General features: G+C 46.7%; 1 protein-coding gene across 1 annotated transcript; it reads right to left on the bottom strand.

Annotated features, from left to right (window-relative positions):
- Positions 1-5,364: 5,364 nt before the first annotated feature.
- Positions 5,365-21,752, bottom strand: YEATS4 (YEATS domain containing 4). Its single transcript, XM_088452457.1, has 7 exons — positions 21,398-21,752; positions 16,140-16,259; positions 14,411-14,477; positions 14,207-14,301; positions 13,266-13,358; positions 6,558-6,645; positions 5,365-5,878 (listed from the first exon to the last, which is right to left on the bottom strand). Exons 1-7 carry the CDS (start codon positions 21,446-21,448, stop codon positions 5,709-5,711), a joined length of 684 nt encoding a protein of 227 aa, XP_088308583.1. The 5' UTR covers positions 21,449-21,752; the 3' UTR covers positions 5,365-5,708.
- Positions 21,753-23,982: the final 2,230 nt, after the last annotated feature.

The following is a 23,982-nucleotide window of genomic DNA, read 5'->3' on the forward strand; positions in this document are numbered from 1 at the left end:
TATTTACGGGCTATATGAGGACAAGCAGACTGCTCACTGCGGCAGCCTGCCGACTATGTAGGAGCTGCGGGAAGGGCACTGCCATGGCTACTGCAGCCTGTGTCCGGTGCCCTGAGAGGGGACCCCTGTGAGACATCGGTCTTGGTGAGACCTGCCACTGCTGGAAACGGCTTGTGTCTGGGTTCCTCACAAAAGCCCCCATAGCCCAGCATTCCGGCTGCAGTAGCACCAAATGTTACCACTGCTTCTGTCTAGCAGGAGAGGTGGGTTAAGTCTGGGCTCAGTGACAGCTTGCATTCAGTGTCTGTCACAGAGTACCGCATAGGAGAGAGAGAGCAGATGGCCAGTAAAAGCACTGGCGCTCTCTGTGACTGCGCGGACTCCTGCGGTTGTCATGGTTAGTTTAGTCGTGTCCCCACTCCCTCCCTCCTTCTATTGACAAACCATGCTACGCCATTAATTTTTACTGCCGCTGTCATTCACGGCGGCGTCAGCGCCCAGTGATGAGGGGGGCGGGGCTAATAGGGAACGGCCATTTTCTGCATTTACCAAGAGGACTTAGCACTGCCCTCTGCATAACCTCTTCAATTGGTGAGCACTGTTCACTCGGAGTGGCGCCATATTCCTGTGGTTCTCTCCATACACACTGCTGATAGAGTTCCTGAGCAGTTTTCTTATAGAGTGAGTGCTGGGTTGCTACAAGCTGACTGTATCCACTGCTGCTGCCTGGAGCCAGAGTTAATAAGGGGCTTATAAGTTCCCTCGGCGTTTGGGAGTATTATTGTAATTACTACTCTATCGCCCTTGTTTTATGATTATTCTTTCAGACAGGCTATCTGTGTGGTTTGTTTTTTTCTTGCTGTGTCTGTGAAGATGGCAACTAAGGCAGCAGAAAAGACGTCTCAAAAACTGCTTGCTCCAAATGCAAGAAGTTTTCACATGCTTGTTCTGAAGGCTCTTTTCTGTGCGAGGCTTGTGATTGAGAGGGATCTACAGTGAGTGTGCAGGGTCAGGCCATACCGCCTTCCTGGATGCATAGTTGAAAAGGGGTTATGGCAGATCTAACCTAAATTAACTGCTTGGAAAGAGAGACTGAGCGGCAGCATGGGAGGGTCCCAGTACAGCCCTAACTAATGAACCCCCCAGGCCTTAGCCCAGTCAGTGGATAGGTGGGTGCCCGCCTTCTACGGTTTTCGGAACTTTGGTTCCACGCGTGTTCCGACAGTATTGCACAGCCGCAGGGAAGCGGCTGTGCCATACCGTCCAACAAATACAAATGGAGCTAGAGGTGTCTGTAGGTATAAGACTCCTGCATGCATCTGCGATCCAAGTGCAGCGTCTGTAGACACAGCTTTGCCCAGGCTGCGTAAACTGAGATTTACTCAGCCTGGCCAACAGTTGCTCCATCCATTTTTTCAGCAAGCCGTGCTTATACTAGGTCCGAGTAATGCACCAGCTGCTACAGATTTAAGAATGGCCTTGAATCTTCTATAATATATACACTTTGCCTAAAGACTGCAGAAGTAGGAATTGAAAATGTATGGCCTTAAGAGGTATAGAGAGGTTTACAAAGTAGATTACATTTTCCATTTACAGTATCTGCACAGTATACTCTTGAGATAATGGATGGAGACTAATTTGAAACTAGTTCAAGCATAGATCAGGACTCACTGTCCTGCATTGGATAGTACCTGCTGAACCTGCCTGCTCTATACCATCCAACCCCATGTCATCTTGCAGAATCATCAATGCCTAATTCTTTCATTACCTTGCCTTATGGAGAGGAGTATTTAGTGTTGGACCAGATGAAGACTCGATTAAGCAGAAAACCTTAAGACATTGGTCTGTATTCAATGTTTTGCACCCACGATACTTTTTCGCCTGGTGGACTTTTCGCCTACATCGCATGTTTTGGGTGCGTCCCCAAAATGAAAGTAATTTTTTGGGGTGTTAAGTCTTTTTTTTAAGAATATTTTTTACACAGTTTACCTTTGGGGGACTGTCTGAAGGCTGCACGGGGGTTCTCACAACGTTGCACCCCAAACCCCCAGTTCTGCACTTTTTTCCGCCTGCTATTCATAAGCGAAACTTTTTCGCCTATTACATTGCATTGACTTTCCGCCTAGGCGGAAAGTCTTTAAAAGTGAATATGGCGATACTTTTCCGCCTGGCAAAATGATGTCATCAGCTAAACTTTTTCGCCGATCTCGGCTTTTCGCTCCAAATTGAATACGGGCCATTGCACTGATTTTGCCAAGCACTGTGCCCAAACCTGTTCATCTTGTGCTGTTGATAAGACATTAACTGATCTCTGGCAAACCACACTGGGACACATGGGATCATTCCTTACAGAGACGGGGAACAGCAAGTTATGCAAGCGCAAAAATAGAAATAAGGAACGTCACACAGGCTGGTTTGCCCAATCAGTGGTCACCCCTGTAACCATGTGTGACAGTTATCAGTCCACTTAGTCACCTTTTACACTTGTGTAAAATGTCATGCTAATGAAGCCCGCCAATCCTAGACCTGAAATTACTCTCTTTCTCCAATCAGGGGAATAGCAGCAGATCTATAGTGTGAAAAATTAGCCAAGGCCATATGCAGGGCCGGCGCTTCCACTAGGCAAGCTTCCCAGGGGCGATCACCCTCCGTGCTGGACTTTTCGCTCCACATCGGAAGTTTTGCAGGGATAAAGTATTGGGCGGGCGCGCGCCCGCTTTATCCCTGCATTCAATTAGATAGGAGTGGCGGAAAGGTAAGTAAAGGGAAAAAAAATAGGGAATTTTCAGGAAATCATCCAGGGATCCCCCCTAATGATGTCATGACATGGAGGATCACTATGGGTACCCCCATTTTGGCCTGCGGAAGGTAAATATGGTTTTTAAATAGCCGTGGCAGGTGTTTTTTTTCACCTGGGAAGAAGGGGTGAAAAAGAGCACCTAGGTTTTAAAAAGAAAAAAAGCCTATTTTCAAGTCCCTAAAGTGCATTTTTAAAATTCTTCAAAAATGCACCTGCCGCTACCACCCGCATTCTTTAATACAGCCGCATACTTGGGAACCCCCCCTGAATTAATTTCGTTAGTTTGAAACTTTGTTCCCCATAATTTTTTTATTTTTTTCCCCCAAAATAGATTTTATTTTTTTGGGGTGTCCCTATTTTTTTCTTTTACAGATCATTTTTAGGGGCCATTCCCAGGGGTGCAGGCTATTTTTATTTTTTTTTAAGCCTGCACCCCTAAGCCCCAATTCTGCACTTTTTTTGCCACCTATTCTGTGGTGAAAACTTATCCCCGTTTTTTCGCACCGTAATTGAATACGGGGATAATTAAAATAGGCGAAAATGATGTAATCTGCGATAAATTATCGCCGATTTAGACTTTTCGTAGCCTAATTGGATATGGTCCTATGTGTAGAGCAGACAACTTCAACTGTTCTGGGGTCAAGTGTAGAGCACACCTCCCTCCGACGAATTCTGCAAGTCACCCTTTCTCACTTTGATGCTTAGTCAATGCTACAGAGAAGGAGCTGCAGGGATCTGCCTGCTCTATGATACCGGCTGCTCTTTTTCTAGCAGTAAACAAAGGGCCTTATTCCAAGATTTATGCTAATGTAATTGCAACTGCATTCTCCCACAGTTCGCAGTTGCCAAAATATGCTAATGCCTTCCAAAGCATAGCCAAACATAAGGACACCTACTGCTGGCTTCTCATATTTGATGTGAAACAGCGTAAACCTCGGTAACATTGATGCACATCAGGCATTCACACAGCATGTACGTAAAGTCTGACCAGCCGCAAACACTGCAGCTCTCCTGACATGCTCTCATGCTGTGAAGGAGATCGCAATGGCTAATTTATGGACACCAATGCAGCAATTGCAAAAATTTGTAAATTGTATTTACACGCTACAGGTAGTGAGGGACTCAGGTTTTAAAAATGAGCAGGTCTTGCAGGACGTGTTGTGCGCGCACAGCAGCCAGCCCAATAACTTCCTCAGCGTCTCCCAACCAATCACCACGGGTGGCAGAGTTTCCTCATCCAATTGCCACCTAAGACCTCTGTCCTTCCCTCCCTGCCTGCCAGCATGCCTCTCCTCTCCAGGCTCTGCATTGTACATCCTCCTTGGCTGCAGCAGCATTGTCAGTGATTATGGGTCCCTCCAGCAGCCTGCGCTCCATCCCCGACTCCTTCAGCCAGCACTCTGCACGTAGTAGGCCAGGGAGGTTGCCACTGCCCTGGACAGTAGGCAGATGGAGGCAGACAACAGTGGCACGGCCAGGTCTAGCAGGAGGAAGTAACCAGTGCCCCAACTGCTATCTACCCTTACCTACTGCCTACCCCCAGTACTGCCCCAGCTGATATCCTGACCCCTTCACACCCCGTATTGCCTGCCCCAAACCTCCCCCTTGCCCCCCCCCCCTGAATACTGCCCCAGCAGCTATCTACCCTTATCCCCTCCCTACCCAAGTACTACCTGCTCCTTGCCTTCAGTACTGCCCCAGTACTGAATTACCCTCCTTACCCCCAGCACTACCTGCCCCTTACCCCCAGGTACTGCATCAGCTGCTATCTACCCTTGTCCCCTACCTACCCCCAGCACTGTCACAACTGCTGTCTGCACTTACTCCCAAGCTCTACCCCAACTTCTCCCTGCCTTTACACCAGGGCCGTAATTAGGGTGGTGCCACATGCCACGGCACCGGAGGGCAGGGGGCGCCTTTCAGCTGCGGTTGTTAATTTTCTATTTATAATCATTCTAACTTGTAGCTTCATCTTCTTTGCGACACCTCCTTACAGCCCTAACTCCCCCTTAATCTGGCCACCTCCCCTCCAGTCACATGCTCCTCTTCCATCTGAATACAGCCACTGCTTGCCCTTAGCCTCCTCTACTGTAACTGCTACCTACACTGTTCCAACTGCTGCCTGCCCTCACCCCCCATAATATGTGATGGACCCAAAAACAGTGAAGTAGGACCTCAATTTTTTTTTTTAAAGGGAGGAGTCTCTGGGACCTACAATTTTTTTTCACACAGTACAGTCACTGCCATGAATCGGTGTGTACTGTAAATAGTTCGACAACAGTGTTTTTCTAACCTCCCCGAAACGCTGACTACCTGTCACTCACTTTGCGAGTGGTGTCTCTGTCCAAGTAATAAGGAAGAAAGCATTGGAAAAAAAAAAAAAAAAAGCACCGGTAGTGATGATAGCTAATCCCACTACAGGGGAAAATGTTTCTATTTATACTATGGTAAGAAATCATCACCTGTTTGGCAGCAATTACATTACAGTTTACAAAGTGTGCGCATGTCTTAGACCTAAGACAGGAAGCCAAGAAGATGGTAGTGAATGGATCTGTGCTACAATATAAAAACAATCCCTCTCCTTTTATTCCGGAACAGTCTTGCTCCAACAACAAAGTCAGTAAAACCAGATCAGATCCCAGACTTGCATTTCAAGAAATAAATAAGAGCACTGACAATACAGGAAACCTGGTGAACATTATCCATAAAATAAAAATTAGCATCAGGTAAGTTAGAAGGTTTCTCTCCTAACAAGTTGTGTTGCTTTTAATGCAAATCTACATGGTGTCTCTTCTGCATGTAAAAATTAATTTAAGTCCATAGAATCCAAACAAGTAAAGTTTAAAAAATATTTACAGTAAACAAAAAAACACTTTCTGGGCAGTTATCCATAACACTCTCAGCAAGTTCATATATCTTTAGACTGATCATCTTCTTCAAGTTTCTTGATCTCATTTTTCAAACAGTTTATAGTTTCCCGACTGGCTTTTAATCTCTCCTTTAGCTCAGATATTTCAAAACTGGTCTTCTTCTTGGCAGCCTCAACCTTTTCTCTGGTTTTTGCCTCCAAATCTGGAACTAAAAACAAAAAGCAAAATGTAATGCACTAAAGCTATAGGTTGTATCACCCCCTGTAGCTAGACAGAAAACATTTTGTTGTTTTATAGAACTCACAACTATCTCCAAGAAAGATCAATCATGCCAAACTGAGTCACTATAGTAATCAAACTGCATGCACACTGAAACATCGACAAGTTAATGAGCCACAAATTCAGGGGTGGTATTTCCTGTACTGCAACATAGGTTACAGACAATGGGGCTTCCTTAAAGAAAGGGCACTTAAATCTTTTCAGCTCTTACGTTTCCCCTTTTTCCGCTGGCTATCCACGAAGGCATGGCTTGACACATGAAAAAGCCAGCAGGGATACAGATATGTTAGTTACTTCTAAAGCTTAAGGCATCATCTCACATGTGGGTGGTGAGAATAGCAGGATTTTTGGACTTACTGTTAAATCCCTTACTCCGAGTTGATGGGGGACACTGGAACACTAGAGAGATGCTATAGATCGTGACAAGTTAGTACACACAATTGCATCGTTGCATTGTTCCAGTGTCCCCCATGAATCAAGGAGAAAAATCCTTTTAAGCAGTTGCTGACTTTCAATTTAGTATTATACAATACCCATACAGCAGGGTATTTGGTTTATATGCATTCAAAGAAAATCAGATGGAATTTCACATGCTATACAAGACTTACATTCAGTTTCATGTTTATATGCTCCAAGAGTTAATTGGCGAGATGTAGTCAGAAGCTGCTGCATCATGGCGGTAGGGTCCTGGAATATCTACAGTGATAAACAGTTTTTATTCTCCACCCATTAGAAATGCTGCCATTGACGCGATTACACTGAATCATATATGGACCATATTCAGCTTGTCAGATAAAATGCTAGCTTCACTGATCAGTCGAAGGCATTAATTACATTTGTTTTATTAGCAGTTTCTTTCAGAATACGCCTTTATTTAGCATTATGTATTTATTTCATATACATGTCATACAATAGGGATTAGCACAGGAGCTTTTCTATAGCACGGATGTTATATGTATTAATGACATTAGCATGGCGATGTCTGGTTTCATGTGTACACACATCATAGCCACAGAAGGGGGGCCCTCTGATATAGCTATACTGGTTCTCCGACTCCAAACACTTCCTAATTGTTTCACTAAATAACTATATAATGTGATTAATGACAGGATCCCTAGTGGATATTTACAGCCAGCGCTCTCATCTATTATTATGGATAGCTACATTTCCTATCACTTTATACTAGAATACTATGTTAGCTTCATGTACATTAAAGCTCACATTTTGCAGCCTATGCCTGACTCAGTGTGCTGCTAATCTACGGGATGTAGTTAATAGACCAGCGGACTACATGCCGCCGGTCTATATCCCGATAACCAAAACCCGAGGGGGAACTTAAGATAGGCGTTAAAAATATGAGATATGGTAAGAACTTACCCTTGTTATCTCTATTTCTACGAAGTCCATAGGGTTCCACAGGATACCTTGGGTATAGGTGATGACGTCAACTCTATGGTGCCCGATGCCTGACATCATCACCTATACCCAAGGTATCCTGTGGAACCCTATGGACTTCGTAGAAATAGAGATAACAAGGGTAAGTTCTTACCATATCTCATATTTTCTACTTCAGGGTCCATAGGGTATCCACAGGATACCTTGGGGATGCTGAAAGGAGAATCCGCCGCCCGAAGGAAGCATCCTGAGAGGCAAAGGTGTCAAACGCGTAATACCTCACAAAGGTATGGACAGAGGACCACGTGGCCGCCTTGCAGATCTGGACTGCAGAGGCACCACGTCGAGCTGCTCACGAAGGACCCACAGACCTAGTGGAATGAGCCTTCACAGAAGGAGGAACCGGCAGGCCTTCATGAAGATAAGCTTCTAAAATCGCCATACGGATCCAGGCTGCCAAAGTTTGCTTTGAAGCAGGCCAACCCTTTTTACAGAAGCCATAGAGGACGAACAAGGCGTCCGACTTCCTAAACGAAGAAGTGCGGTCAATATAAGTCCTTAAGGCCTGCACAACATCCAAAGTGGCCTCACCGACTGAAAGGCCAGGTGAGTTAAAAGCCGGTACAACTATTTCCTCGTTAACATGAAACCAGGAAACAACTTTGGGAAGAAATTCAGGACGAGTGCGTAGCACTGCCCTGTTCCCATGAAAAATCAAGAAAGGAGGTCTACAGGAGAGAGCCCCTAAATCAGAAACACGTCTGGCCGAAGCTATAGCCAGAAGGAAAACAGTCTTAGCTGTTAGCCATTTAAGATCCACTGAGCCCAGTGGTTCAAACGGCGGTCCCTGGAGAGCCCTCAGGACCACAGCCAAGTCCCAAGGCGCCACAGGTGGAACAAATGGCGGGTGAATTCGCAGAAAACCTTGCATAACAGTGCGCACATCAGGGATTGTAGCAATCCTACGATGAAACCAGACAGACAGGGCAAAAACCTGCACCTTCAAAGAGGCAAGGCGAAGCCCATGGTCTAGTCCCGCTTGTAGGAAGGCTAGCACTAGACAGACGAAACTCCCGCGGTGCATATCCTCTCGGTCAACACCACTGGAAGAACGTATGCCACACGCGATGGTATATTCTCGCGGAAGACGGTTTCCGAGCTCTTAGCATGGTTCGCACTACAGAGCTGGAAAACCCCCTGGACCTCAACATGGCCGTCTCAACAGCCACGCCGTCAAAGACAGCCGAGTCAGGTCCGGGTGAAGACAAGGACCCTGTGACAGAAGGTCCGGTCGTAGTGGTAACCGCAGAGGACTGTCCACGGACAGACCCTGCAGGTCTGAGAACCAGTGCCGTCTAGGCCATGCGGGAGCTATCAACAGGAGCGTAGTCCCCAGGTTCCAGCGCCAGAATGATGGACCGTAGGGTCTCCATCCGAAACTTCGGCACCCGCAAAGACTTGTTGAGAGCTTTGAGGTTGAGTATCGGACAAAACGACCCATTGGGTTTCTGCACCAAAAAGAGATTGGAATAGAAACCCTGGCCCTTCTGGGAGAATGGAACAGGCACTATAACTCCAGCCTGTAGCATAGTGTGCAAGACCTTCCGCAGCTCCGCGGCTTTGTTCCGGTCTGATGGCAGACCCGTGGTGAAGAATCGAGACGGGGGTCTGTGCCGGAAGGAGAGGGCATACCCGTGTGAGACCACCTCGCGAACCCAAGTGTCTGTCGTGGTGACTGACCAAAACCGGGCGAACTGCAGCAGGCGGCCTCCCACCTTGGGATCCCCCAAAGGGAGGCCCGGACCGTCAGGCCGCAGGCTTGTCATCTGGCTTAGGGGCCGGACGTCTGGTACTCCAGGCCTGCTTCCGGGGCTTGGCCGATTTTTTGGGGCCAGCCTGTCGGGGAAAGGACTGTGCTTTAGGCCTACCCTGGGCCCTATAAGGCCGAAAGGACGACGTACCTGAACCGGAAGGAACTGCAGCAGACGGGAGACATGCCGATTTGGCTGCCGCCAGCGTGGCTACAATTTTGTCCAGGTCCGGACCAAAGAGAACTTCTCCGTAAAAGGCAACGCTTCCAAACCCTTTTTGGAATCAGCGTCCGCCTTCCAAGATCGCAACCACAATGTGCGACGAGCAGCTACAGCTGCCGAAGAAATTCGAGACGCCAGGGTACCAATATCCAAGGCCGCTTCGTTGATATAAGTGGTCGAATCCTGGAGATTTCCAAACAACTCCGTCTGTTCAGCCGACCAGTCGGATTCAAAGGACGCCTCCAACGTATCCGCCCAGCGCTCCATAGCTCTGGCAACCCAGCAAATGGCCATAGCTGGCCGCGCTGCCCCCCTCCCCCCGCAAGGGAATAAACAAACTTTAGGCAGATCTCCACCTTGCGGTCCGTAGCATCCTTAAGGGTGGACATGGATGGCATGGGTAAAGTGGCACTCCGGACGAGGCGTGTCATATGAGAATCCACCTGTGGAGGGGATTCCCACTTAGAAAAACAATTATCCGCGAACGGATAAGCCACCGCCAAACGCCTCTGCGGCTGGTATCATTTGCCAGGCTGTTTCCACGCCGCCTCTAAATGGTCCAACTGACCCGAAAGAGGAAAGACTGTGGCGTCACCCTTAACATCATTAAAAAAGGCATATTTGGATTTAGACGCCGGAGGAACTTCGTCCTCAATCACCAAAGCTGTGAGGACTGCCCGAATAAGTCCAGGAATATATACCTTGGACCTAGCGTCCGCCTCCTTAGTACGGAGAGGTTCCTGGTCGGAAAGATCTAGAATCTCCCCATCATCAGACGTCACTTCGTCATCCTCATATGGAGCAGACAGAGACGCCACTGGCCTCTTATGTGGCCGCAACACAGACTCCCCTTGTAACACATCCGACAAGTGCTGCACAGAACTAGTCAGGGAATTAACCCACGCCGACTCCTGAGAGACCGGGAGAGGGGAAATAGGGAGACTGCGGGGTACCATCAATTGCCTCGGGAAACCCTGCATGGGTGACGACACCACTGATTGCTGGGACAATCCCATCTGTGAGAACGCGGGCTGCGGAGCTAACTGGCCCACCAAGGATGTAAGCGCCTGAGCGAAAAAAGCCCAGGGCGGCTCCTGTACAGGTGCTGTGACCGTAATTGGCCGCGCCAATAGAAAACACTGCCGGCATAGACCCTCCGCGCTACCCTCCCCCTCCGCTATAGGTACTTTACACGTAGTACACTGAAGCCGGAGGACAGTTAGAAAGTAAAAGTACAGGCAGCAGCGCTAGCACAGTCACATACAATGCAAAGAAAAACAATTCCTGCACTAACAGCGCTGATCAACTACACAGACACAGAGTCTGGTAGGACACAGCGCTACATACACAGACCTGACCACAGCGGAGGAGAGGTATGCGGGGGGACCCAGACCACGATGTCTCTGTCCAGACTTCCAGCAGCGTTCACCATGCGTTCTAGAAGATGGCCACCGAGGAGCATAGAGGAGGCTGGCCTGGGGGAGGAGCGCTGCCACAGGGCCAGTTGGCGTGTGCAGAGAGGGCTGTGTGCAGCGGGGGAGGCGCCGGCTGTGAGACAGGGAAGGCGCGCTCCCCTGGCATGCATGTAACCCCTGGGACGCCACAGTGCTACCGCTCTGCCGCGGTCCTGCTGTCCCAGGGGGGTAGTGGAAGCGCAGGTTAGTACCTGGCTCCACGCTGCAGCCAGTCCCCAGGGAGCCCCCCTGCCTGGGGACTCTGGACCATGTATCAGCGGGGACCCACCGCGGGACCCCGCTGCTTACCTGCTGTCCCCCTTAAATCCGGCCATGGTCCTAAACATCTGGGGTCACCGCTAGCTGTGACCCCAGATGCCTACCAGCATCCCCGGATCGGTACCGGCGTTCTGGTACCGGCGGGGGTGTAGGGAAGACAGCATGGACGTCAGGACTGACTGTCTATGCTGTACTTCCAGATGTGCAGCCACAGCTGCATTGTAGAAACCTTCAGGGGCTCTTCATGGCCCCCCTCTAACAGGTGCATCCGACTCCGGTCGGGCACCAAACTAAACTGAGATGCCTTGGCTCGGGGGCGGGGTATAGGAGGGGGACCCTAGTGCATCCTGGGAGGCTGAAAACTTAACTCTATGGTGCCCGATGCCTGACGTCATCACCTATACCCAAGGTATCCTGTGGATACCCTATGGACCCTGAAGTAGAAATACAGACGCCTATCTTAATCCCAACGGCGGAATACAGAAGGACGCCAGACCAATCTAGGCAAGTTCGGGTGTCTTAGCACTTAGCCTGGGGGGCGGTAGGTTTAGGGTCTCCTCGGGGGGACTTAGGGTTAGACACTCCTCCGGGGGGGGGGTTAAGGCTAGGGGGAGGGGGGAGGTTAGGGTTAGGCACCACTAAGGGAAGGTTAGGGGGCAGAGAGGGGTAGGGATAGTGTACTTACCTGCCCTGTCAGGATCTTCTCCCTTCGGGGCCTCGGGATATGAACCGGCTGCTATTCAGGGACTTCATAATGTACACTATGGGCTTCAATGTTTTTGGGTGCTACATATCATACTACCTCAACGAAAGACTGTTCCAATTCTGTACACAGGGGATCTGTGTGGGCACTAGACTCCTATTCCTTTCTAAAGATTGTTAAACAGCAGCTCAATTAAGCTGCAACTTTTTGATCCTCCCCATTCTATTGCTGGTGCTAGTCGCAACACATTTCTAATTAAAATAACACAGCAGGATTTGTGCATATAAGTGAATGTCTCAGGGCTGCTGTGCCAAATCTATGCTCCTATGGACACAGTCTAACCTGTGCTAAAGGTGACTAGCAGGTCCAAGCCACATGCGAGTCCTGGAACCCTGCTAAATGTAAACATTGGTGGAATTCCCAAGGGAGAGACCTCCCAAGTATTATTAGTGGGATTTACTAAATGTGGAAAGACAATTTTAATTATGCTTCTCTGTACATGGACTAAGGCCCGTATTCAATTTGATTCGCACCCACAATACTTTTTTGCTTGCCGGACTTTTCGCCTATATCGCGTGTTTTGGGTGCGACAAATTTTCGCATGCGTCCCCGCGATTCCCCGTATTCAATTTGAAAGTAGGTGAAAACGGCACCCGGCGAAACTTGAACAGGCGGAATGTCCTCTCCAAAATGGGGTAATCAGCCTGGCACCCCCCAAAAGATGCACTGACATGGGGGATCACTATGGATACCCCCGAATTGGCCTGCTGAAGGTATTTGGGGATTTAAAATGGTCTCAATAAGTGCTGTTTTACGTATTTGCATAAGGGGTAAAGAATAGTATTTAGCAGGTTTTTTTTGTGAAATTAAGTAGTCCCATCAAATTTGGGGTACCTAAAAATGGGTGCTAGCATATTTTAAAGTTGCTAAAGTGAAGATTTAAAAATCGTAAAAAATTCACCTTCCGCAATCACCTGCAAACTTAAAAATACCTGGGGCATACTTATGGACCACCCAGGAGTCTATTTCGCTAGTTTTTAAGTGTGTCCCCCAACTTTGGTCTTTTTCGCCCCCAAAATGAAAGTACTTTTTTGGGGCGATCCGAAGTATTTTTGAAACTTTTTTTTGACAGTTTATCTTTGGGGGACTGTCTTAAGCCTGCACGGGGGTTCCCGCAACGTTGCACCCCAAAACCCCAATTCTGTACTTTTTTCCGCCTGCTATTCATAAGCAAAAATTTTTTGCCGGGTCCATTGCATTGACTTTCCGCATCGGCGAAAAGTATTTGAAATTGAATACGGCAAAACTTTTAAGTGGCAACTCCCCGGGCAGCATGCATAAGAACAGAAAGATGTATTTTTACTGCAGCAAAGGTCAACAAACTGCAGAAATAATTTCTCAAAACAGCTTGTTCCCACAGGAAGCACAAACAAGGACAGCAGATTTTCTTACCATTTCATCATAGAACTCTGAGACTACTGTCTTTTTCCCCAACATCACATTTGTGTCAGACTGAAACAGCTTCAGCAAATGGTACAATGTAACCTGAGTAGTTTTAACAGAATTAAAAAAAAAAAAAAAGTTTTCAGGAATCATAACAAAATAGAGGACAAATAACAAATCATATTATTATATGAATATATCTATCTATCTCCAGATTTCCAGACAACGCGAGTAGTATATGCCAGTTATCAGCGTGGGCTCCATCCTCTCTGGCAGCACAGACTCTGGCTTCGTGCCAGCGTCTACTGCGCATGCACAGGTCTCTGGGAACAGGGAGCCCGCGCTATATTCCCAGAAACTTCTCTACTGCACATGCCCAAATCTCCGGGAAAATGACCGCTGCACCATTTTCCCAGTGATTTCTGTCTGCAGCAACAGCCAACACGCAACTCCGGAGAGGCAAGTATAATCAAATGGAACCCAGGGGCCTGTGCACACCGCACACCTACTATAGGTACGCCAATGGTATAACTGTCTTTAACCTCCAGGGATTTCAGCATTTTGAGAGTTGCTCAGACATTCCGGGATAGAAGACTAATATGAGAGGAGGTTCAATTTTCACCATATACTGTATAGTTGTATCACCCATCAGTCCAGAAAACAAATGCAGCTACAGATATATATATTTCAACAAATAAAAGTATAATACCTTGTGTAAATGACAGGTCTATGGTTACACTACCTGGGTAAAACTACATAAAAATTTGGGTTTTTATGCCTATGTTTACCTGCCTCTCAGCCCTAGGTCAAGGGGGAAAAAAAACAAACACGTTACACAAACAAATTGAAAAGTAGTCTAGGAAAAATAAACAAACTCCAAAATAATTATCATCTATTACAATCTATTAGGGGTAGGGAACTCATACTGGGGTCATCCGTGAAATACTTACTGGTCTTTCATTTGGATCGATAAAAAATATTTTTATGATTATCTCAAATTCTCCCCAACCAGTCTCTGTAATTTCATAGGGGGGCTTGGTTACCACTATAAATACAATTGAACAATTTCATAATTATTGCATAGAAAAACAGATAAAATACATATAAAAACACAAATACACACACATGTAGAAGCACTGGCAATGTAATGTTACCTCTCAGAGGATTTCCATAGCTTTCGTGCAATTTAAACTGAATTTTCTTCACATAGGCAGACATGTCCTGAAATAAGCGAAAAAAATAAGGAGGACTCTCTAGAATACTTTAAATTATCTCATAAAAATGATACCTCCATCTCCATAACAAATGTTTATTGAGTCTTCAACTGTACAACAGAGCAAGAATAATATATAGATGGTGAGCTTTCAGTGTAAATACATAGTTTAATATCACGTATATATAGCCTGGTTCCATTCATCATAAGGTTTCTCAGTTGGTAGAATCATGCAATTGCTTAGTTACTACTGGATGATAAATGTTGGCATCACCTTACATTGCACATTTAAAAAGCATCAGAGTAAATGTACTTATTAGGGGTAGAGAAAGAGAAAACACTTTGCTACTGGCACTTCTTATGTTAATTATGTATAAATGTAGTGTATAAAAAAAAACTTAACCTCTAACAATATCGCAATAAACAATATCTCATTAAAATAAAGTGAGAACATTTTCTCATCTTAGTTTATTGAGATATTATTAAAGGTTAAGCTTTATTTGATAGGATATGTAGGTCAATAGTTTTGTAGAGGTATATAAAAGCCCTACGTGATAAAGTCAGGCTAAAAAATAAAAAAAATATTGTCTCCTGGTTTGATTGCTTTATGATTAATTTATCTTTACTTCGCTTTTAATAAAGAAATCTCTCATGTAACATTTTGGTAATTTCTGTCAGCTCACCATACATAATAAAAATGGATCGGAATTGTATGGTAGAAAAAAATAAGAGGAATAGCAGAAACCTATTCTCGCATTTCAATCATGTGGGGAGCAGAGTTTCTCATTCAGCCTTCTTTAAGGTTATACCAAACAATTAGATATTAATGTTGATGGGAAACTTTACTTAATTAATCCAGAGTTTTAAGCATTTACACTTGTTCTGCAAATTTTCCCTGATCTGCTCATTCTCCTTTGTGGAGCACAGAGAACTAAACGTCAAAACAATAATTCCCAAGAATCTGGAAAATGGTACCAGTTGCCATCTTTACTTTTCCACCAAGCAGTGAGTGATGCCATTGAGGGCCCGTTAATAAGGCTGAAGATCTACCATGCACAACTTTCCCAAAGTTCATGACCTTAGCTTAGTTTATGATGTTTGGATATACATTTGTGAATGACAACAGTGATTCTTTCATATAACCGTATCTTAGCATTATTGGGTTTTTAACAGTACGGTACCTTAAAAACAGATATATAAGGGCCTATACAGAGATGAATGCAAGGCAGTTTTGCAATGGACCTTGTGTTCTTTTCGCACTGCACAAGCAACATTGCTGAGCCCCAACGTCTATAGGCGATGCACAGTCATACACAATTCAGTCGCATGAAACAAGAAGAATCGCCTGGATAAGTGTGAACGGGCTGTAATGGTGCATTCAGTGACGATATGTAACAGAAGAGCAGGCTACGCAGAGTTGTGTGTACATGGAGTTATGCCAGTTTTCAGACACATCTCTTGCACCAAGTATAGGGCTCTGGCTGTGCACACATAAGGAGGACGGCTATGAAATGAACCATACTGTATGGATACGGGAAAAGCAGTAGCACAGATTCATACAGCTCTGCATATGAGAAAATATACATCTCTGTCAGTTCACACAATGAAGTGTATTGAAGGTCGACTTGCATTCGACTCTGCAAAATACAGATACGCTGTGTTATTGGTACCTCATTACGATAGGGTTTCACATAAACGGTCCACTGGTGAGTATGCCCATCTTCTTCTCTTTTCTTACCAAAGTATCGGGCCACATTTCCATAGACTATAGGTTTCACAATTGTTATTCCCTAAGAATAAGAATAAATTAAAATCAAAGTGCATAAATATTTGGACTCAAAATAATGATTGGTCCTTACTGCCATAGACTTATAATTTCCTTTGCCATTTTTATTTGCATTAAACAAATTTTACAACCGTCTACTCTGTTTGGGTAAAAGTATAGACGATATTTTTTATACTACCGGACCTATAAGCAGTATGATTTCCGCTGTCTGCCGAAGAGACAGCACTCTACGGTATTTAAAATGCCATAACACAATTACTTTATAGCAATCAGAATTGGAGATGGCCAAGAACTCAATAATTTAAATGTTCCTAACATTCCTCTAGGATTGTACAGCATCTGTTCCCCCTCTGCAACCTGCTTCACTGGCTCCCTATCCCTCTCAGAATCCAGTTCAAACTCCTCATCCATGCTTACAAAGCTTTATCACTCCTCCACGCCCTACATCTCTAATCTCATCTCTGTCCCCCCCACTCCACCCTGGCTACCTCTTCTCAGGCACGCCTCTAAAGCTGGCCATCCACTATACAATTTTCTGTCAGATATCTGTCCAATCTGCCTGGTTGGAATGAAAACCTGGTAATGTATGGGAACAAATGACAGTCGATCATATGGTTTTAAACACTGGAAAAAGGACAATAAAAAAATAAAATTGTTCAAATTGGTTACATTTGTTTGTTTTAACCAAATTATCTGAACGACCATTTTTGGCTATATTCCAGTGTTTGTGAGCAAATGGTCGGTAATGACATTTGCTCCCATACATTACCAGGTTTTCATTCCAACCAGCCAGATTGGACAGATATCTGACAGAAAATTGTGTAGTGGATGCCCAGTTTAAGAATTTCTCAAGGTACCCCCATAAACCCTAGAACTTCCACTCCTTTGCCGAATCAGACTCTCTAACAGTCTCTCCAGCTTTACACATGCTCTTAAAACATAACTTTTATTAAAGTACACCAGTTCGCCTCATAACACAAAACTATTCTACTCTACTCCTCCATCATATATCCTTCCCAGTTCACCCTTTCCCCTTAGTATGTAAGCTCTTAAGGGTAGAGCCATCCTACCTCTTGTTCTTCCCTAGCATTTTGCTCCCTTGTCTCATTCTAACCCTCAGCAACTCTGACTGTTTTCCCATATATAGGTTAGGTACAGACTCAGAGTGCTAAAATCGATTTCCACCTGTGACTCGCTGCTGTATTATTTTCCTGCTAGCTTTAGTGAGTTGTCCTACACTTAACAGTTATCCATTTGTTGTTTTATGTTTGGTAGTACTTCTGCTCTTATACCCTGTTACTTTGAAAGGATTCTATTTGTTTACCATGTACGAGCTGTTGACACTTTTTTTTTTTTTTAGAATTTATAAAGAACTACAAAGTAAAAATAATAAAAAAATCTGATAAGAATAAAATAATAAGATAATAATAGATAAATAATAATAATAGTAAACTAGGCTGCTGTAGTTTTAGTAGGCAATATATACTCCAGACGTGAACAAGCCACGATTTAGGCAATTTTTAAAGGCTAGTACAATTTTCTTAAAAGTTTAAAACCATTGTAAGGTTTAAAGGAAAACAAAACTTTTTAGAGGGTGGTGCATGTAAAATTCAGAGAGGACAAGAGCAGTATATAATTATTTCAGATTTCTAATTTGCCTAAAGCTGCCTGGAGACAAAATGAAAGGCAGCTATATCAAGAAAATTGGACCTCTCCGTTCTGCACGAGATCTGCGTCTCTCTCATCCACGAGCATTACTTGTTCCCATGCACGGTTACAGGACCTTTTTTGGGTTGCACCCACTCTGTGGAATGCCCTTGCACACAATAAAGCTGGGTACACACTGACAAATATATTGGCAGCTCAATTGATAGGCCAATATATCTGGTGCCTGTCGCCCAGTGTGTACCAGCTATATGACTGAACAACATCGTTCACAGACAAATCGCGTCAGCTGTGCTGAACAGATATATCTGTGTGTACAGACAATCTGCCGACCACCCGTACAAATGCAGCCGCGGGGAGGGGGTCGCGGCGGGACCTGCGGCTGCCTGGAAGATGATGGTTGTTCAGTGTATATGAACGACCATCATCTACAGGTATATCTGCAGATATATATTTGCAGTGTGTACCTACTTTAACATATTCCGCTAGTGTCCAAACAACTTTCAAGCGTTCCCTGAAAACACATCTCTTCAGACAAGCTTATAAGATTCCAGAACTACCCACATAACCTTCATAGCTTCCAAATCTAATTCCACCCCCTCTCACAGTCCACGCATAACCTCACACATTTTCTTTCTTCACTTTGACATCCTCCTGACCTTTGGCCTATATTCCTGTGTGGCTGGATCATACAGCCAGTGGCGGATCTAGACTTTACTTTTAGGGGGGCTGTTTAAGAATTAACACTGGCTCCTCCCCTCTCTACTCCGCCCACTTACAGTTCTGCCCTTACCAAAGGCTCGCCCCAGCCCCACATGTGCGCTGTGACCAGACCCTCTGAACAATAATATTCCCCACAGAGCAGGCTAGCACCCCCAGCCCCACATTTGCACCAGACACTCTTGGACCCCCCCCCCCCCCAATAATAATTTGCTGCATAAAGGCTTCCCCCAGCCCCATATGTGCACCACCCTTCCCCCCCCAACCACCCTGATATGCTCCACGGCACTCTTCAGAACAGTGACAGGCAGGAGAAGACCACAGTGTGCCAGCCAGCCCATGTCCAGCTCCTTTGTTAGCTTTATATTTTTGATTTGCCTTTTGGTCAACAGCCTCAGCTCCTATTTACAGGGCACAGGCAGTCAGAGTGGGTCCCAGTAGTTAGATGTTAGGAAACCCGCTCTGCCCCAGCTTTCACATGCGGCTGATGTCTGAACTTTGCGCACAGATCACCCATTCTCTCATGGAAGGATCTGGTGCATTAGAAAGAAACCTCAGATAAGCCAGCCACTGCCTACCTGCAAGTAGCGCTGACCTTGCGCATGCGCAAAGGAGGACAGGGGGAGCCAGCTGAGCCACGGAAAAGATTAACTCAGCCGCGCCACCCGTGTTCCTGCCAGCCAGGACTAGAGACGTCAGAGAGTCACATAACAGACCATCGCGCTAGTGCAGTGCCGCTGCCGCCTGTGCGGCTGCACTACTTACAGGCAGCAGCTCCAGCAGCAGCTAAGCCAGCTGACAGGACACTAGTCGCGACTGGTGTAAACAAGCATTCAGGGCTTTTGGGAATCGGGGCTGTGTGTACGGGGGGCGATCGATCGCCCCCCCCCCCCTGGATCCGCCGATGCATACAGCCCACCTAAAATCTCTGCAATCTGGCTGGGCTAATATGCAATATATAGCACCTATCCTTGTGTATCAATGCCTATCTCCCTATAGATTGTAAGCTTGCGAGCAGGGCCTTCCTGCCTCTATGTCTGTCTGTTATTACCCAGCTTGTTCTATTAATGTTTCCAATTGTAAAGCGCAACGGAACATGCTGCGCTATATAAGAAACTGTAAATAAAGCAATAAACAAATAGCATTATTGTATCTAGTTAACACTATTCTTTTGTTTTCAAAGTTTGCATCACTGTTCAATATATTATGTTACACTGGATACAACAATGTAAACAGCATTTCTAAACAGAAGAGTTTAAGCTGCCCACACACATAGCGATATTTCACCCGTTTTGGCCGATTTCAATGAATCGTGACGACAAATCGTGTAAAATATGATCTTGAGTGCCCACTCACGTTCATGATACCAATGCGCGTCCCCGCTCGTCATACACCTCATCTTCAGATCTGCAGTGCTGTAGGGCAGATTTGCCAATCTGGGACACAATGCACTGGATGCACGATAGATCTTAAATCAGATTGGACATTTTTTACTCCAAATCGTGAGTAGGATTGCTGGGGAGTTCAGGGGAAATCGCACACATCGTGGGATCATGTGCAGATCGCTATGTGTGTGGGCACCTTTACACTCCTGTGGAAAAACAATCTTATCTCATTTAATAGTAATTCATTCATGGGTAGATTGTGTCCCCCTTTTTGCATTATTCTTTCATAACCACACTGCTCTCTTATTTAAAACAGTTATGATGATTTTTTATTTTTTTTAGTTTGAATTTTGGTTGTTTTTATACATAATTTCCATACAGTGAACTAGATATTCTAATTTTCATCATTTATGACTAATCCTGGAATGACAAAGGTAAATTGAAGCAGATCTGAGCAGAGTGCTGATCTCCCTAAGCCAGCGTTTTTTGCAGCTGTCAGCTCAGGGCACTTGTACTGTAGTGTGTTTTATTCCTGAGGAAGCCAGTGTATCAAGTTTTATGCCTGTGGAGGCCAATGTGTATGTTTTTTCATTGGACACACACACACACAATCGCCAGATAGTGTGCCTTGGCAATTTTAAAATATGGTGTAGTATGCCTAAGCTATACTTTGCATAGAGGCTGCGGTATGTTGCATGAAGTTTTAAAACAAGCGTTTCCACGCCCATCTCAGGACCCCATCCCCTGACCATGCCTGCAGTGCCAGTCACCCCTATGACCATGCCTGCAGTGCCAGTCACCCCCTATGACCATGCCTGCAGTGCCAGTCACCCCCTATGACCATGCCTGCAGTGCCAGTCATCCCCACTGACCATGCCTGCAGTGCCAGTCACCCCCACTGACCATGCCTGCAGTGCCAGTCACCCCCACTGACCATGCCTGCAGTGCCAGTCACCCCCACTGACCATGCCTGCAGTGCCAGTCACCCCCACTGACCATGCCTGCAGTGCCAGTGATCCCCACTGACCATGCCTGCAGTGCCAGTCACCCCCTCTGACCATGCCTGCAGTACCAGCCACCCCCTTTCCTTGCAAACACTGCAGATTGTAAAACTTTGACTTAAAATGTGTTTCTTGCTCACCCAAACACTGTGTTACCTGCAGAGCCCTGGCACAGTGCACACGGTGATGGATGAACCCACATGCTGACACTGCTGAGTGCCAGCCACACAGAAAGAGATTTCAATGTGAACACAGCGTGATAGTCAGTGGACTAATGCACAAGTAAGGGGAAGACAAGCTCCGGGTAGAGCCCACTGCGGGACTGAGATCCTGCCACAGCTGTACATGCAGGAAGGTCCAAAGCCCCTCACCTTAACTCTCCCTCCGGAGTCCGGGCCGAATTCAGCCATCCTCTTGAACATATTGCAACAGCGGGAGGCGGCCGGGGAGGGGCAGGGGCAGCTCACGGCCGAGCCAGCGCCACACACAGCGGGAAGCGACCAGACAGTGACGGGGAGACAGCGGCCGCTGCGGCAACGGGTGCGGGAATTTCAGCGGCTCAGGCCGTTAACGCAATCCTGGTGCAAACGGCCCGCAGCACTCGAACCCCCTCCTATTTTATTGCGAGAATGGTACAGTCCGACCAGGCACCCACCTCTCTTTGTCACAGTAGCGGGCGTGCCCAGGCTGAAGCAGGGGGGTGGTGCCACGTGCCGACGCACGCAATGTCTGCTCATGTACTACTGGTACTTCTCCTTCGTAGAGTCCACTATGCACGTTCACATTTGTTTATTATTTCATTGCAGACAGTGAATAGCAAGGAGAAAAGGGTGTTACCTCTAATAACCTACACATGGTTATATGTCGATTTTGAAGAGAGAACAAAGGGTTATTTTTATTGATGTGCACTGTCTACTAATGTATACTACTAGCTGAAGTACCTGGTTACGGAATGGGATTGAAATGCCGACGGCTATGTAGCCGCCTGTTCAAATCCCGACAACGCTAGCCCGACACGGAGGAAATCCCGACAGCGGAGCCAGAGGTAAGTAATCTAACCCTCCCCTCTTCCCCCCCCCCCCCCTAACCCTGACCCTCCTTTAGGGGTGCCTATACCTAACCCCCCCTTTTCCTAACCTAAACCTCCCTGGAGGGGTGTCTAACCCTAAGTCCCCCTGGGAGGTCCCTAAACCTAACTCCCCATCCCCAGCTACATTGCTACTTACCTCCGACGCTGGACGATAGTCAGGGTCCCGGCGTCGGGATTAACATAGGCATTGGTATTTCAACGCCAATATTAGATCCCCTGCCGGGATTGTAGTGTCGGGATTGAGGCCCTGATTCAGAGCCGGACGCTCTGAATCAGGGCCGGGTTTTTTTTTTTTTTTAGAACGGCCTCCTGGCCGCTCGCATAGCTGTGGGTGACCACCCACAGCTATAGCGAGCGGCCAGGAAGATGGTCGCGATGGTCAAGACCATCACGACCATCGGGCTTGCGACGAGACCCTTGTGGTAGGATCTCGTTGCCGCAAGCCCCAGAGAGATTTCGGATCTAACAGCCGAAATCTCTCCCACTGACATCACTCGTGATGTCAGTGGGGCTGGCCCCAAACGGAGGCGTTCAAATGGGAACGCCTCCGTTTGGGCAGCCACTCCCTGGCCCGGCCTCCAAAGGAGGAGCACGCCCCCTTTGGTACGAGACCCAGAGCGACGGAGTGCCCGTCGCTATCCGGGTCTCGCGCATGCGCACGATGGAGCCGGCTCCGTCATGTGCTCTGGGCCACCATCGACCCGGTTGCGGCTCCGTTGTGCGCATGCGCTCTGGGCCACCATCGACCCGGTTGCGAGCACTCATCGCTTGCGACCGGGTCTGAATTAGGCCCTGAGACCGGCGGCCGCATTATAACTACAACCCGCTGATTACACCTGGGTAGACCTTAGATCTTTTCATTTCCTTCATACCATCTTAATTTATATTCTTAGTTTATTTTATGCCTTTGTTGTAAAGGAGCGTGCTAGCATGAAGGATCCCATCAGATTATTGTGTTAGTACTTAGGGCCTGAGTCAGACCCGTTCGCTAGGATGTTTTCGCACGCAGCCGTCAGCAGCCAAAGTATGCAAATCCCGCAATCGCTAGCAAGACATTAGCACGCCCACTATGTTTTGCCGTGCGATCGCGATATGTATTTAGACGCCCACCAGCCTAACACAAGACGCCCACTTTCCCTTAATAACACACGTCATCTCCAGGAAGTGTATTAAACAATCGGTAACATCGAACCCATACACAGCACTTGTGGCTGACCATACTCTACCGCAAGCACTGCGAGTGTTCCTGTGTGTAATTCAGCCATGTAACGTGTATGCTAACACTGCATCTTAATTATGCACACCCCTGAAACAGCGTTCAGACACACCTGCGTTCGCACCACCACACCCTCGTTTTCATTGACCACCCGCTGTCACCACCCACAAATGGCATGTCCTGTCACTCCACTCATTCTAGCCGGGCGTCTGTGTACAGGGTGCAAGTGCTTCACGATCGCATGGACTGATTCGCGCACTGCATCTTATACGCATATGCAGATTGCAAACATCGGCAGGCTACGCAGCCTAGCAAACGGGTCTGAATCAGCACGGTCCACCGTAGGATCAAACTGCGCATATTTCCGTACCCTCTTTTTAATGTGGGTGTATCTGGCACAACATTTGGCTTGAGCCTCCTTGGGAACAGGAAGAGTTGATGCCTCTGAGAGGTGTGAGGCGGAGTTGGGCTGGAGGAGGGGCAGTGTGGAGGTTCATATGGCAGGTACCCATTGCATTGGCTCCTAGAGAGGTACTGAATAAAGTGTAGCCTCACGGGGTGATGTTCAGCACAAAACTCTCCTAGAGCTCACCATTGTGGTAAACCTTGAAGATGAGCTCGAACAGTTGCCCAGCCACCACCAGTTCTCA

The sequence above is a fragment of the Taudactylus pleione genome, unplaced genomic scaffold (assembly GCF_031769625.1).
Source record: "Taudactylus pleione unplaced genomic scaffold, aTauple2 ptg000038l, whole genome shotgun sequence".
Lineage (NCBI taxonomy): Eukaryota > Metazoa > Chordata > Amphibia > Anura > Myobatrachidae > Taudactylus > Taudactylus pleione.